The following is a 14,237-nucleotide window of genomic DNA, read 5'->3' as shown; positions in this document are numbered from 1 at the left end:
TGAAGCCGGGGGGGGGGGGGGGGGGGTTCCCCCCCCCCCCCCCCCCACCACCACCACTCCGAAATCTTTCAATTTTGCGCAGTGCGGCGACTTACCCTAACATCCGCTGTCGTAGAAGATTCGGTGAGCTTTAAAAGCCCGTCAGTCTGAAGCGCCTGTAACAAACAAAGAATACCAGGGATATACCGCCTTGAATTGTATGTATGTGTACAGACGCCCAAATCTTTAACTCGCATGCGCGAGTGTCGACCTTGCTGAGCGTCAGTGCCATATGACGCAGCAAGGTTGCAAACAAGGCGTGGGTAAGCGCATGTCAAGAAAGCATGCTTGACTGGACCTATCTTCTGCCAGGGTGTTCCTCAACCCATATTAGCACACTTCAGACGAACCATGTTCTTCGTTTTATCTCATGAGAAGGGGCTTGTGGCGTAGCTCTAAATTTTAGTGCTTCGATTGCTTGCTGCAACGTTCCTCTTCCCAACATAAAATCCGAGCAAAACCATTCGCCTACTCGTGGTGCCTGTTCGTGTGAAGTGTGCTGATATGGGGTGACGTCCTTAAAAAAGAACAGCCTTGCAGACGATGGACCCAGGTGAGCGCGATTAGTGGGCATGCGCTTACCCTAATACAGTTTGCAACTTGGCGCCGTCATATGGCGCTGACGCACAGAAATGCCGAGGGCCTTCGACGACCTCACAAAGTAGTATATGGTTCAGCGTCGTATGAAAAGAGAAATGGCGAATGCTTCCATTAAATGCCGCTAGCGCACAATAAACACGTTCAGCTTTTGTCACTGGACGTATGTTAAGCGCAGGCGATGCTTTACTTGCTTCTCGACAAGAAATGCGTCTGCACTGCTACAACGGAGTAGATCTCGATAGTCAGTGGGCGCATCGTGTAGACCCACACATAGTATACATAGTGTATAGGAGGGCTGCTCCTTTGCACGAACCATGTTGTTGCAGAAGGGCGCGCGAGCGTCATGATCATGTTAATTTTTTCCCCTCTTATGCTCTGAAGTCAATAGATACGAGAACAAAAAACAAGCTCTTACAAGAAAAGAAAAAGATGAGAACGATGCGCGGTGAAACAGAACGTCGCTGTTACGGTGCGTTCCCCTCGGCGGAACATATGCGGATGCACGACTTGTAAGCATCCATCAAAAACACGAGGGCCAGTTCATTATAGGATAGTCGCTGCATCTCATGAAATAAGTGCCCGGCATTCTTGCAAAGCAGCTGTTGAATGCTGCGTACGGAAACAGGCACATAGAATGCGCTCGAAGGATACCGCATGTATGGTTCATTTTTATTTTATTTATTTTTTTTTTGAGGGGGGAGGGCGCGGGGGGTTCCAAAGCATGCAAGAACGGAAATAAGCGAGCCAATTTTATATCTTTGATCTCCCTTTCTTTGCGTAAATATAATGAGAACGAGACCTTTCGGTCTCCGTCTCACTTACTTATTTGATTTTTTTTTTTCAGTCAGTAAGCTTGGTTGAAGGCAGCTGCTTATTCTTTCATCCGTTCATAGGCCGGTAAAGAACACCTTTACAGATCAAGATTATACAAAGCCACGAAATAGGAGTTCGTAGAATAACAGAGAGCTGAGCTAGTTGGTACGTATTCATTCTAAAAAGAGACAGGGCGTGCAAAGAGACAGGGCGTTTGTGGTGTCCTGATCTCTTTCTTGTGTCCGTGTTTGCACGCCCTGTCTCTTTTTAGAAGGAGTTCGTACTCCTTCGTACTACCGCTCGCCAGACACTTCAGACCTGTGATTTACTATTGGATATGGCATACATGACAGCGTCGATAATCACAATCCCTGATAAATATCTTGTCACGTGGAAATTAAGAAAAAGAATAATCTCGATGGTTCACTAAAGTCATTCTCAATTAGTTGTTACGTTGGTACAGAAATCTTAATTGCTGTTTGCCGCCTGTGTGTTCCCGTCTTCATTTTTAGAGGACCAGCGGTGAGCAGAGGGATTTGCCCAATCTCTGTGGCACATAGGCGCTAGGAGTTTTCTCGTCCATAGGACGGACGAAATTCGATTTCGCCTATAGCCATATGCAGACCCGTTGTAAAAACAGGCGATGTGCTATTTACAATATGTGTATACGTTGCAATGCAGTCGCACAGCATGAAGTCGCACCACACCCAAACAAGCATGTCGTCTTGTTGAATTTCTACCCCAAACATAGTTAAGGATATATCCCATGTAAGCCCTTGAAAATTTTTAACAATATCGCGCGAGCGCCGACCTCAGGATACGGTAGTTTCTAATATCGGCGAGAAGCGGCGAGATCAGCGATACGACGATCAGCGTCTCACCGGCTTTCTGAGCACATGATCGCACAGATAAGGCTGATATTGTACGTGCATTTCTAAGCGAACAGCGCATAGCAGACGGCGTTCGCACATGAGTGTGTTCTCTGCGCTTGCGCATCATGCCGGAAATCGTTACTTCTCACCTATATCAGGCGCTGCCATGTCCAGGGGTCAACGCTCGCGCGACATTATTAAAAATTTGTAAGAGCGTACATCTACACTTTCATCGTCATCGAAAGCCACGTAACAATATTACAGCCAATACGCCATAGTGGGATATGCGCCAACGTTAAAGGGAATAAAAACAAATTTGTTGTTGAATAAAAGTTCACTTGTGGATTTTGTTCCGACACGTCGATTCCAATCGCGCCTCATCTCCCTGTTCTTCAGCCACTGCAACCCAGGTGATGAGCCCGGCCTTAACCTCGATGTGAACAAAAAAGGTCAGCGCCTTATTCTGATCGTACGCGTTAGTATAACGCCGCTATGCATCAGCCTTCACGGACGACGACACGTCATTCTATACGAGCGGGAATGAACGGGGGCCGTTCGTTCTTCTGCGAAGCACGGGCGACGACGCTGGGGAGCGGCCTGCAGGTTCGATGAGTGGTCGTTCCGTGGAAGCGCCCACGAAGCGTCGGCTCTTAATGGATGCGCAGAGGCGTCAGGGTTAGTGGTCTAAATAGATTTTCAAGGCCGGCTCGGGGGCTAGAGGAGTTGTGGTTCGTGTCGCGGAAGTTTACTCGGCCATCGTATAAAAACAGGCTTACCAGTTTGCGTTGGCGTGTAGCGCGAACAACTCTTTGACTAGGCAGACGTTGGCTTCTCTTGTTCCCTGGTGGTTGTGAAACGTGAGTTCTGTCAACTCCAGTCGAGAAAACTTTTGGAAATGCGCCTCGAGCCTTTCGTGCATTGATCCACCAGGTACGCGCTTTTTATTGATTGATTTTCTTCAAGAGACAGGATTCAATTTTCGTCTACAGTGTTACTCAAACCGCCGTGGTAGCTTATAGTACGTAAGATGCCGCGCTGCTAAGTTCGAGGGCGCGGGTTCGAGGCCCCGGCCATGGCGACGCCGCATTTTGATGGAGCCGAAATGTAAGGAACACTACTGTGCATTTATGCGCACGTCAAATAACCCCAGGTGGTCGAAATCAATCCTGACTCCACCACTACGGCGTGCCTCTTAATCATATCGTGGTTTCGGCACGTAAAACCCCAGCAATTTTGCAGTCTGACGTCGCCTTCGTACGCGAGATGGATATCGTAGCATTACAGCAAAACTTATGCGTTGCATGCTGTCCGAATGCTTGCCTTCGAGTCGTAAAGCTAAAGAGAAAACGCAATCGAGTATTTGCGAGCACATGTGCAACCGGAAAAAATGTCCTCTCAGACTCTGTATCAGTATTATCTTTATAGGCAGGTAGGCGCTATACAGATGTTCGCCGCTATACAGATAACGTCTCGGTGAAAGTTATTCGTTTACTCGTGCCGACTGAAGTACTCTGTAGCAGAGTCGCGGAGAGAAATCGGATAAAGATAAACCTATATTGTCTTTCTTTAACACGGCTGACTGTAACTTGCGCTGTACTAAGGATTTTTTTTTAACGGACATCTTAAGCCCAGATATCAGTAATGCCGCTGTACCTTTTAACAGCTCATCGCGCAGTTTTGTTCCTTCTTCAAACAGTTAAACAATGCTTGTTCCTCGTGTCTTCTATTTCGTTTGCGTCACTCAACTGTAGAGTCGTGAGCAATAAGTGCTGGAACGCTGAAAATACCTTTTGGAGGTCATAGCGTCAAAACGCAGTTGGCAAGCGCAAAACTGTTCGTGAGACTAAATGCTCAAGAATAAAGGTTCCTCTTACAATTCAATACGTCACAGTCATGTCAGTAGATTACAAGTAATCGTTGAATGAACATTAATTCGATGTTCCAGCTCATATTGTTCATGATAGTACGGCGCGTACCAAGCAGAACCAAGCGCACTACGTCAATGCCGCAGCCCTGTCTCGCAAGGGGCCGTATAAACGACGAGTTCTGTGTGTCCCGTTATTTGCTGCATGTATGACTTTTTTTAACGCGGTAGAGCTTACATGACTCGCTACACTGACCAGAGGACGGTGTAGTGCTCTCCATTAACACCCCAGGATCACCGACACCGGCTGGGGACGTGAACAAAATGAGATATTAGGAACTACACAGACTCATCCATGAGTATGCTTTACCGTTTACACCAACTTTTACCCGCTGAGACTTGCCGAAACTGATGTTCGTGCTACATAAGTCGATAAAAAGTATGCCGAGTTGTGCGGAGCATGTGAAATTGAGCCCTTGAGTATTTTCAGATCTGGGACACTTTTTCGTGTAGGGCTATGCTACTGGAGGTGCTGAGGCTAGTATTTACTGAACCCGACCCATTTTATCTTTACTGCTCACCAGGCCGTCATCAGGCGCTATTGTCAACCGTGGAAAGTTTTTTCTGCTCAAGGTGGAGCACAGACAGGTCACAGCGGCAACAACCTCGCCAAAGACAGGCTTATTAAGACGAAAGCCTCAGATGCCTCACCAAGCGCGAAAATTGACCGTTGGTGTCGGCGTCCGGCGGCGTCGGCGTCAACACGAGCGGTGCAAAAATCATCTTCACGTGATGACATCACCATATAACGTCACCACGACATCGCATACCGTGATGTCAAATGATGACTTCATCAGATTACACCGTCGCTTGGTCAGAGGTGGGCCGGTCACTGAGGCAGTGCAAAACCAGGCGAGGTGCAGAAAGCCTGCGACGCCTCCAATCCTGGAGGCAGTGATAAGTAACGTTATGTGCAGAAATATCCCGAAGAGGGGCAGGAGAGGATCGATACGTCGACTGATAAGAAAAAGAAGATAGCTTTCGCCTTCGAGCCGTCTTAGGCGAATGCATTTAAGGGACCCTGTGAGTTTCTCGTTGTGATTACCTGCGACAACTTTCGACTTCGTTTTACAAGCAAACCACAATGCAACTGACGATGCACTCGCGTTGGTACAAGTTACTGACGTGACACTAAGGCACAAGTGCCTGGAGGGCCAAGCCGCCTTATGCTAACATAGAGTGGCTTGGCCTGTGGGAACATTGGCCTGGAGCAGTACAATTGCCAGCGTTGGATACAAAACTGCAGAAGCATGATGAGCCGCCATGGCGTCGGCAAGTGCTGATGCGAAACTCATGTTTTCACTGTTGCTTCTCAAAAACAAAATGCAGTGCAAGGTCTCCGAAACTGCAGTTATGAGAAGTAGGCCTGTGGAATCACGTTTTACGTTAGCATGGTTCCTCGTTTACTGAACTGCAATTAATCTTCATCAAAGATCTCTTCGTTTGCAGGGCCTCCGAACAGCTATGGCCCCTGCCAGCAGGAGCCGGATAATTGCAGCGGCGTTGCTGTTCTTCGTCGCAAAGGTAAGCTTTTCTATTGGAAATAATGTGCGTAAATTAGAGTAGCATTTTTGAACTATCGGAAATGTCGCCAGCAAAAAAGCACGTGCCCCAGATCCAAGCTCTGTAGATATAGCCACACACGCGTGCCACCATTAATGTGGCACCACTGCTCGCGATACTGAAGCTATGTAAAAAAATTGCAGGATACGTGTTTAGATACCTTATCATGGAGTTAACAGAAACAGAAGTACTCATGCAAGTATTGCCAATCGTGCATTTCATGCAAATTGTGGGATGTCTGGTCATGGAGACTGTCGGTCAGAGATATGAAAACGTTGAAAGGTAGTTTGAAGATTACTGCAAGTAACTGCACAAAAAGAAAAGATATTGAATTGAACTGATCTGGTTAATTATGTGCTGCAGTGCACAGTTTACGGAACTGTTCTAAAAACGCATACTTCTGGGCATCTGATCGGTATCATTATGAGCTGTATATCAATGTTTCAATTTTTTGGCTGTTTTGTAAGCAGTGTTACAAATCACTATACTAGAAACAAAGCACAAACTTGACCAAAAAGCGAGAAAACGAAATTAATAACTGCTCTCGTAAGGCGTTTATGATTGTATTGAAGTTTTCGGGGAGAACAAGAATAAAATGCAATTTTGTGCTCGCTTTTTATGTAATAAAGCACACCTCTCACAAAAAACAAAAAATAAACGCAGCGATGTCACTGACATAATGCAATGTCTCCATTTGTGTAGGACAAAAATTGAGTCGTGAATGAAAGAGTGTAGCCTTGAATTACTTGCGATTTTCACTTCTGTTGTTGAATATATACTATATTATTACATTTAAAACTGATGCTTTTTTGTCTCTTTGTTTCTGCATCGTACAATGCTACGACAGTAACGATCCGCCTGTCTAAACAGATTTATAAATGCCTTGTGGGTATTTATGGATCCAGTTTGATGATTTGGTAGCGGAACACTAGCAAAGACGTAGAGAGAACATACAAGGTCAAGTGCATACTCGCAACTGAAATTCTATTAAAAAACAAATAGAAATAGAAAACGGTGACGTAGCCAGGGGGGAGGGGAGGGGTTCAAACTACTTTCTCCCGCCAAAATTTTTCACTTTTGCACGTGTATATATACACGCACACATACGAAAGCACGCGTGTACATACATGAAGCATGGTTGAACCTCCCCCACTTCCCCTCTGAAGAAAAATTTCTGGCTACGCTATTGATAGAAAAGTACGCCGGCAACCGCATATTACCTGAATCGACAAGACGCAATCTGACAGATGATGACGGCAACTAGACTACAGGTAAATTTCTTATATTGCGTCTTGTCAATTCAGGTGATATGCAGTTGGTGCCGTACTTTTCAATTTACATATGTTTTACAGTAGAGCTGTTATGCTCGAGATTTGCCGTGTGTCGTAGACAGAAAATTATCGTCATTATCGTCAAACCGGCACGCGCTATCTTCATCCTCTTCTTCATTTTCATCCTGTTTCTGCTTCTCTCCCAGAACACGTGCGCCGATTTGTCCGGCGTGGGATGCAATAACTCTGGTGGCCGAGAGAACCAGTACAGAGAGAGAGAGAGAAAGAAAGACATGGAAATTCAGAGAGAGAGAGAGTAATTCTTGGCGAAGAAATTTATTGGTGAGGCGAGATTCGATCCTGCGTACCCAAGATCCGAAGGCGAGCGTCGTAGCCACTCAGCTATCCAGGCACGCTAGCAGATCATAACATAGCCTTGCATAGCATAGTATAGCAAAGGGGTGGGAAAGGGAAGCGAGGGTGAGGAGGAGGTAAAGGAGGAGGGGATAGAGTAGAGCATAGCATAGGAAGAAAGAGAAAGAGAGAAGTAGAGAGAAAAGAAGGGGAAGAAAGACAAAAAACGTGGCTGATCCCTCCGTCATAGGAATCGGTATAACACGAAAGTGAAACGTATCTACACAGAAGTAGTGCTTATTCTGTAATGATATATGAGAGCTTGTAAATGTCGATTCTTGTTTGTCAGCTATAGCACCGATTGAAGTGGATGCACCCATGTTGACGCCCAGTTCATAGAGGATCTTAGCTTGAGCCGCAAACGCGTGCGTCCCGCTGGCCTCTGTCTCGCTCCACCAAGGCACGACATTCGCCCGTCGAAATCGTGTCCTTTCTGCAACGCGTATTGCAGCAGTTTTGTTAGTCGGTGCTCTCGCGATCGAAGTAGTCGGCGGTGGAGAAATTGACGACGCCAGCGCGGTCAGTGTCCCTCGCTGGTATCGAGACGCTCCAATATCGCACGCAATCTCGGAGTAAGCGCTAGTAAGTGTCGATCGTGACGCATTACTTCTTTTCACCTCTCACAGACGGCGGCACCACCCCCGCTCCGCCCTCCTATCTACACCGCCAACAGAGAGCACCGTGCGAGAGAGAATGTGTGAAAGATATAAGGCGCGTTCGTCAGTTGTCCAGCATCTGCCAAGCTAGCTTTGTTGGTATAGCATCGAAAGCTTACTGTCGCGGCCGCATCGTCGTGGGTTCGATTCCCAGCGGCGGATCTTCTTCTTGGTTTTTTTTTTCCTTTCTCACCCGTTGGCGTGCATTTTATGAACGTCACATCCGGTAACGGAAGTACTTGGTGGACCCCGGAATAAAACACTTTCGTGTTAAAAATAGAAACAAGGAGAGAGAATCAAAGAAAGAGAAAAATAGAGAGACCAGAAGATAGAAAGAAAGAGAAGGAAACTAAAATAGATAGAGACAGAAATAAATAAATAGAAATAAATTGAGACAAAAAATAAAAAGAGCGAGAATAGCCATGTGTAGTATAGTATAGTAAAAGGTGGGAAAGATAGAGGTGAGAGGGTAAAAGCCTAGACAAACCAGGACCAGCTAGGTGCGCACCAGCTCTTGTGTGACTCAGCCTTGCGCGACTTAGTGCAAGCTGCACTAATATTATTTTTTTGAATAAATTTTCAGATGCGAGTATGCGCTTGTCCGTGTATGTTCTTCCTTCGTCTTTGTTAGCGTTGCGCTACCAAATCATCAAAACTGAACCAACTCGCCCAAATGTGTACGCTTCTACGGTGTTGATGAAAACCAAAGGCTGGCATGACGTTCGAATTATAATTATGCAGAGGTCTATGGCGGGACCCGCATCTTCCAACCGGTTGGAAGAGTTGGAGCGACCCTTCTTCAACATCGCCCACATGGTGAACTCCATCAAGGAGGTGGACCAGTACCTGCGGCTTGGCGCCAACGCCATTGAGGCCGACGTCACCTTCCAGGCTGACGGCACAGCCAAGCAAACGTTTCACGGGAGCCCCTGCGACTGCTTCCGCAACTGTTACATGCGAGAGAACATCGTCGACTACCTCGAGTACATCCGCAAGGTCACCGGCCCGCGTAAGTTTGCGCCCACATGGCGTGGCTGTCCAAGTGAATTTGTTGCCATAATAAGAGCAATGGAGCTCTAGTATTATACCATCGACCAGACCACGGGAAAAAAGCATAGTTATAGCTATGTTTCGCTTTCAGACATCAAGTGCAACGTCACGGAAGCTATGCAAGAAGTTAGGCCAGCAAAGTGCGCAAGTCCGCGCGTCTCGCGCTTGGATCTCGTCGTTATAAACGTGACCTCCGCGACTGCCTCCGGCTGTGCGCTACCGGAACTAATCGCGGAGGCCACAATACGAAAACAAAAATACGCTAAGCGATCCAGAACAACCTATTGGCAACCGTATAAGTAACAGAGTTTGTTTATTTCTGAGACACAAAACATCTTCATTTATTACTCAGGCTAAGAACGAAAAAAAAAATTCAAATTAAGGGTGGCAAAATAAATAAACTATTTCTTGATGAGGACGCATCTACTGCAAGAATTCTCGCTAGCCTCCAAAGCGTTGCACCTGACATATGGCACGGAGTAAAGAGGATGTGCGGTTGAATTATGAGCATGGGAGTGAAAAACCCTAGGCAGAATTTCGACTCGAAAACCAAGACCTGGAGTACTTATGTATATATTATGTTCAAAAACGTTCAAACTCGTTTTGCAATGAGGCACTGATGGCGGAGAGAGAATTGGCATCAAGCGAGACAGCGTGATAACCAGATATTGATTTCGCCTTTCTTTCACTCAAACAGCGGATGCGAAGTACAAGAACCGGGTGGCTCTGCTCTTCCTGGACCTGAAGGTGTCTGACCTGCCTGCACCGAGCAAGCTTAAGGCCGGAAAGGACATCTCCAAGAAGCTCCTCGAACATCTGTGGTATAACGGTGAGACTGCGTTCTCGTTTGCGATTCTTTGCTAGGATGCCTTCTATGCACTTCTCTCTAATGCGAGATAGCGTGCACAAACAGTCACTTAAGCAGCGTTAACTAATCAGTCAGGTTTTACCGTATCAGTCACAGTACAGCACGTTCTCTATCTCTACCTGACATGTTTACGACCACTGTTCAATTTTCCGCTGTTTTATGGCGGTGGTGGCGGTGATCTTGCCACGGGGGGGGGGGGGGGGGGGGGGTTGAATATAAAAGTACCTTTCTTATCTTGACTCCTGACGAGTTAACGCTCCCATCAATTTGGAAACCTCAGTTCTTGTTGAAAGTGGTCATTCCTTGCGATTCTGGCAGTGTGCACAATTATGGTACTGTGCAGGACAACCGGTCATCCGCACATGCACATTGCGTCACAATCCATGTTTCTCTGGCGTTCATCCACCCAGTGTATATATATAACCCAAAAATCGATATGTTGTAAGCTCGCGTCACACGGCATGCCATCACAATCGTATGATCGTTGTCACCGTCTTCACTATTTTACCGTTGTCGTCACGCACACGCTCGAGTTGTACAAAACCATCAGTCTTGCACAGGCACGATAACTGACCTGGTAAGGATCTGCGGAAACACAATAAGATGCTTAATACGCAGTTTTCTGCGTAACTTCTCGCATTACGTTGGTTCTTGCCGTACACGGCGTCTTGCTTCATCTTGCAGATATTTTCTTATTTGATGACGATTTGGCGTAACGCTAATGATGGACGTCTGTTAGACGTGTGCTGCAAAAACTATGTATGACATGAAGGAGTTGCATTCGTTGTCATGTCCCTAACGAACATAGCTGGTTGGGACATAACAGCGGAGACCGGCGTGCGGCATAAAAGAAAGTTCCAATAGCAAGCATGCTGTTGCATTTTCTCCTTTATTCTTGGGATGGGGTGTGTGGTGGGGAGGGGGGGGGGGCGAATTCGGCAGCCAGCTCGACGCTAAGCACTGTCCTTTGTTTTATTGTGCTATTTTTCTCTCTTCAGTTTCTTGCTATTCGTTTTTGTAAAGCCCCTGAGACTTTCAAAGGCTGTACTTCTTTTTTTTTATATATGTACAGCGACATCTATATGGCTGTTCTGCGACTACACAAGTCTGTGGTTCTGTAAGTAAACGAAAGATAGCGCCACATAAATGGACAATGTGTGTGTAGTTATGCCTAAATGCGGACAGTTCAAAAACTCACGGGGTGCCATATGAATTCGCCGAAGACGACTCGTAGGCGAAAGTCATCTTTTTTTCTCAGTCGACGTATAAATCCTCCCCCGCCCCCCTTGCGAAAGCTTTCTGCAGCTAACGTGATTTTGCACTGCCTCCAGGATCGGTGGCATTGCTTCTGCACCTCACCTGGTTTTGCCCTGCCTCAGGGACCGGCCCACCTTTGACCAAGCGACGATGTCATGTGACGTCATGATGATATCATATGGTGACGTCATTACGTGATGATGGTTTTTTGCATCCCTCGTGTTGACGCCGACAGTCAATTTTCACGTTTGATGAGGCATCTAAGGTTTTTGGCATAAAATACCAGTAGGCAGCCTCCATCAGCCACAACATACAGAAGACGCAGAGGCACAGTACATGCTCAAATCGTGAACGTGCGCTTGTTTACGTTATCCAGCAAGCGGATACTCTATTTTCTGTTTTGTCAATCTCACACAGGTGTGCCCCCCCACCCCCCACCCCCCACCCCCCACCCCACACACACACACGTTCATGTGTTATTCGTGCCGCCAATGGTAATATTTACGCTTCTTAAAGGGACACTAAAGAGAAACAATGAATTAGTTTAAATCGGTAAATTGTGCTCTGAGAACTCTAATGTCGTGAATTTCGCCATCATAGGTTTATTACCTAGAGGAGAAAATTAAGTTCAAAGTCTCATTTTTAAATTTCGCGCCGACATCTCTCCGTGTAACGTCACGGATTTCAAAGTGTACTTATCGTATTTTGGCGCCATTGGCTCAACAAAATTACCCCAAACTTGGTATGTTAAGCCCATGGCCCCCTCAGAGGACAGTGTACTTCATTTTTACCGATTAGGAACTACGTAGTCCCTAGTAGGCACCGTCAAAACATGTGACGTCACGGCGAATGGTGCGTAAACTTCTAGGTGGCGTCGCCACTCACATTTTGTTTTTGCGCGTTCTCTCGCTTACTGAGCGTCTTCTCGCAGTAAGCGTGGTGTTTTTGGCATCGTGAAAGAGTACTTTACTAATATGAGAAAAATCGTTTTGCTCTTTAGTGTCCCTTTAATATATTTAGAAGAAGCTTATGTATTACAATAGAAAAAAACGGCACAATAAAATAGATCCCGTCAGCAATGAAACACGCTACGAATTTAGGGGTCTTATTTTTAGCTTCCCTTCTTTTATTTCGTTGGGTTGAGGCCATCGCTGCCTTCATTGTGTCTTTATATCCGGCTCTGTGCAAATGCAGGTGCTGCATAATACACTTGACGAACTAAACAATTGACCCTATTTTTGAGAACTGGCGCCAGGATGGGGAGTTCCCAACTGACATTTACGTTTGATGCCACTAACATGCTTCCCTTGCTGCGTTTCGCGGGCTTCTGCAATGGAGTTGAGTGAGGATTCACTTCACGAGACTTCACCGTAACAACACGGACCAGACAGATCTTGGAAGACGCAGAGATTTAAAGTGACCAACAACGGCCGAATCAGGGGTCTCATAGAAGCGAACATTTCCACCCGTCTTCTCGTCGAAACATTAACTCCAGAAACGTGTCTTGCTCGACTGGTCTGATCTGCAGCCTCTGTGTCCATGTTATGTTGCAGTCATGCCAGCTACTCCCTTTTCTTCTTTTTTCTTTCACAATTATGCTTCTCCCTTTGCACACACGCAACGATGAACGCTGATAATACTTATGGTCGTTCTGCGTGCCTTTCTTTTGCTTGCATCTCTTTTTTCTTAAATCTTTTGTGGTAACGTGGATTCGCTGCAGGTTTATACAGAAAGGTCCAGGCATACGCTGTCTACTTGCTATTTTTTTTCGAAAATTCAGATGAATGAGAACATTGTCTCGCAGTTAAGCCTTCATATCAGCACTCTTATTGCTCCAACATCTATTCTGCTGATAATTTTGACATGAGCTAGTTGGCACATATTTCTTAGAAAAGGAAGACACGACAAGAAAACGCGCACATGAAGGACAGGACGAGGGCACTCGTCCTGCCCTTTCTTGTCCCTCCATCCTTTTCTAAGAAACATTTGAGTTCCTGTTGAAACAGGAAGCAAAACTTAAAAAAAAAGAAAATGCAGCTTCGGCGCTTCAAATTGTGAAGGATACAATCAGAGCACTTCAGCCGAGAGCTTTTTCAACGCTAGTGACACACCAAACAAAGACGCAAGAAGCACTGAATCGAAAATATCCCGCTGGAGGTAAATGTTAAGTAATGTACTTTCCGGCGGCGGTTCGTGAACGCCCATACTTACGAATATATGCCCGTAATTTGACGTATAAACTGACACTTATGCTTCATCTTTATGCCCTTTTTGCAGTCGATCCGAACAACACTGTGAACGTGCTGCTCTCTATTGGACACGTCAGTGACAAGGACGTATTCAAAGGTGTTGTGGAGACTTTGATGAAGAATGGTGATCCAATCATTGCTGAGCGAGTAGGTGAGTCCCCCACCTTCTGCTATTCCCCAATAACTGATCATCTCACACGGGAGCTGTCTATTATATGTGTTAATGCTCAACAAGGAGCTAACTGAGTCTGGTGGAATATCTTATTGACATTACATGTACAGAAGGGTCCACTGTTAGAAGGAACACTTGAGTGCAGTGAATGTCCACGTTTTGCCCTCTTAGAAAAGCACAGTGACTTAGATTTGCATAGGACTATACTGGTGGTTGTCAGTTCAGACTGCTTTTGACAGACTAGTGCCGTGTACGAACCATGGTTCCCCGTACACTTTCAGTTAGGGGGTCAGCATTATGAAAGGTGCTCATTCCAGTGCTCCCTTTAACAGTGGACCGTACTGTACATTGCCTGAAGGCCAGTAGCGTGTTTTCTAGTAAATATATGTTGACCTAGGCTCGTTCCAAGTTCTATATCGTCATCTAAGCGCAAATTTCACGCAATGCATCTGTGTTTGTTAAAAAAATGACTAAATCTGATTTAATGTG

The 14,237-nt window shown here is 46.0% G+C and overlaps 1 protein-coding gene across 1 annotated transcript in view; it reads left to right on the top strand.

Annotated features, from left to right (window-relative positions):
• The window catches only part of LOC119393429 (uncharacterized), a 52,515-nt gene that overhangs the window by 19,146 nt on the left and 19,132 nt on the right, over nucleotides 1–14,237 (top strand). Inside the window, exons 2-5 of the mRNA XM_037660440.2 lie at nucleotides 5,698–5,772; nucleotides 8,894–9,161; nucleotides 9,900–10,031; nucleotides 13,605–13,727. Of these exons, the coding sequence (XP_037516368.1) occupies nucleotides 5,713–5,772; nucleotides 8,894–9,161; nucleotides 9,900–10,031; nucleotides 13,605–13,727 (583 nt within the window). The 5' untranslated portion in view covers nucleotides 5,698–5,712. The remainder of the gene's footprint in view (nucleotides 1–5,697; nucleotides 5,773–8,893; nucleotides 9,162–9,899; nucleotides 10,032–13,604; nucleotides 13,728–14,237) is intronic.

This window comes from Rhipicephalus sanguineus, chromosome 5 (assembly GCF_013339695.2).
Source record: "Rhipicephalus sanguineus isolate Rsan-2018 chromosome 5, BIME_Rsan_1.4, whole genome shotgun sequence".
Taxonomy (NCBI): Eukaryota; Metazoa; Arthropoda; class Arachnida; order Ixodida; family Ixodidae; genus Rhipicephalus; species Rhipicephalus sanguineus.
Note: the sequence above shows the minus strand (reverse complement) of the source record. Positions and strands in the feature narration are given on the sequence as shown.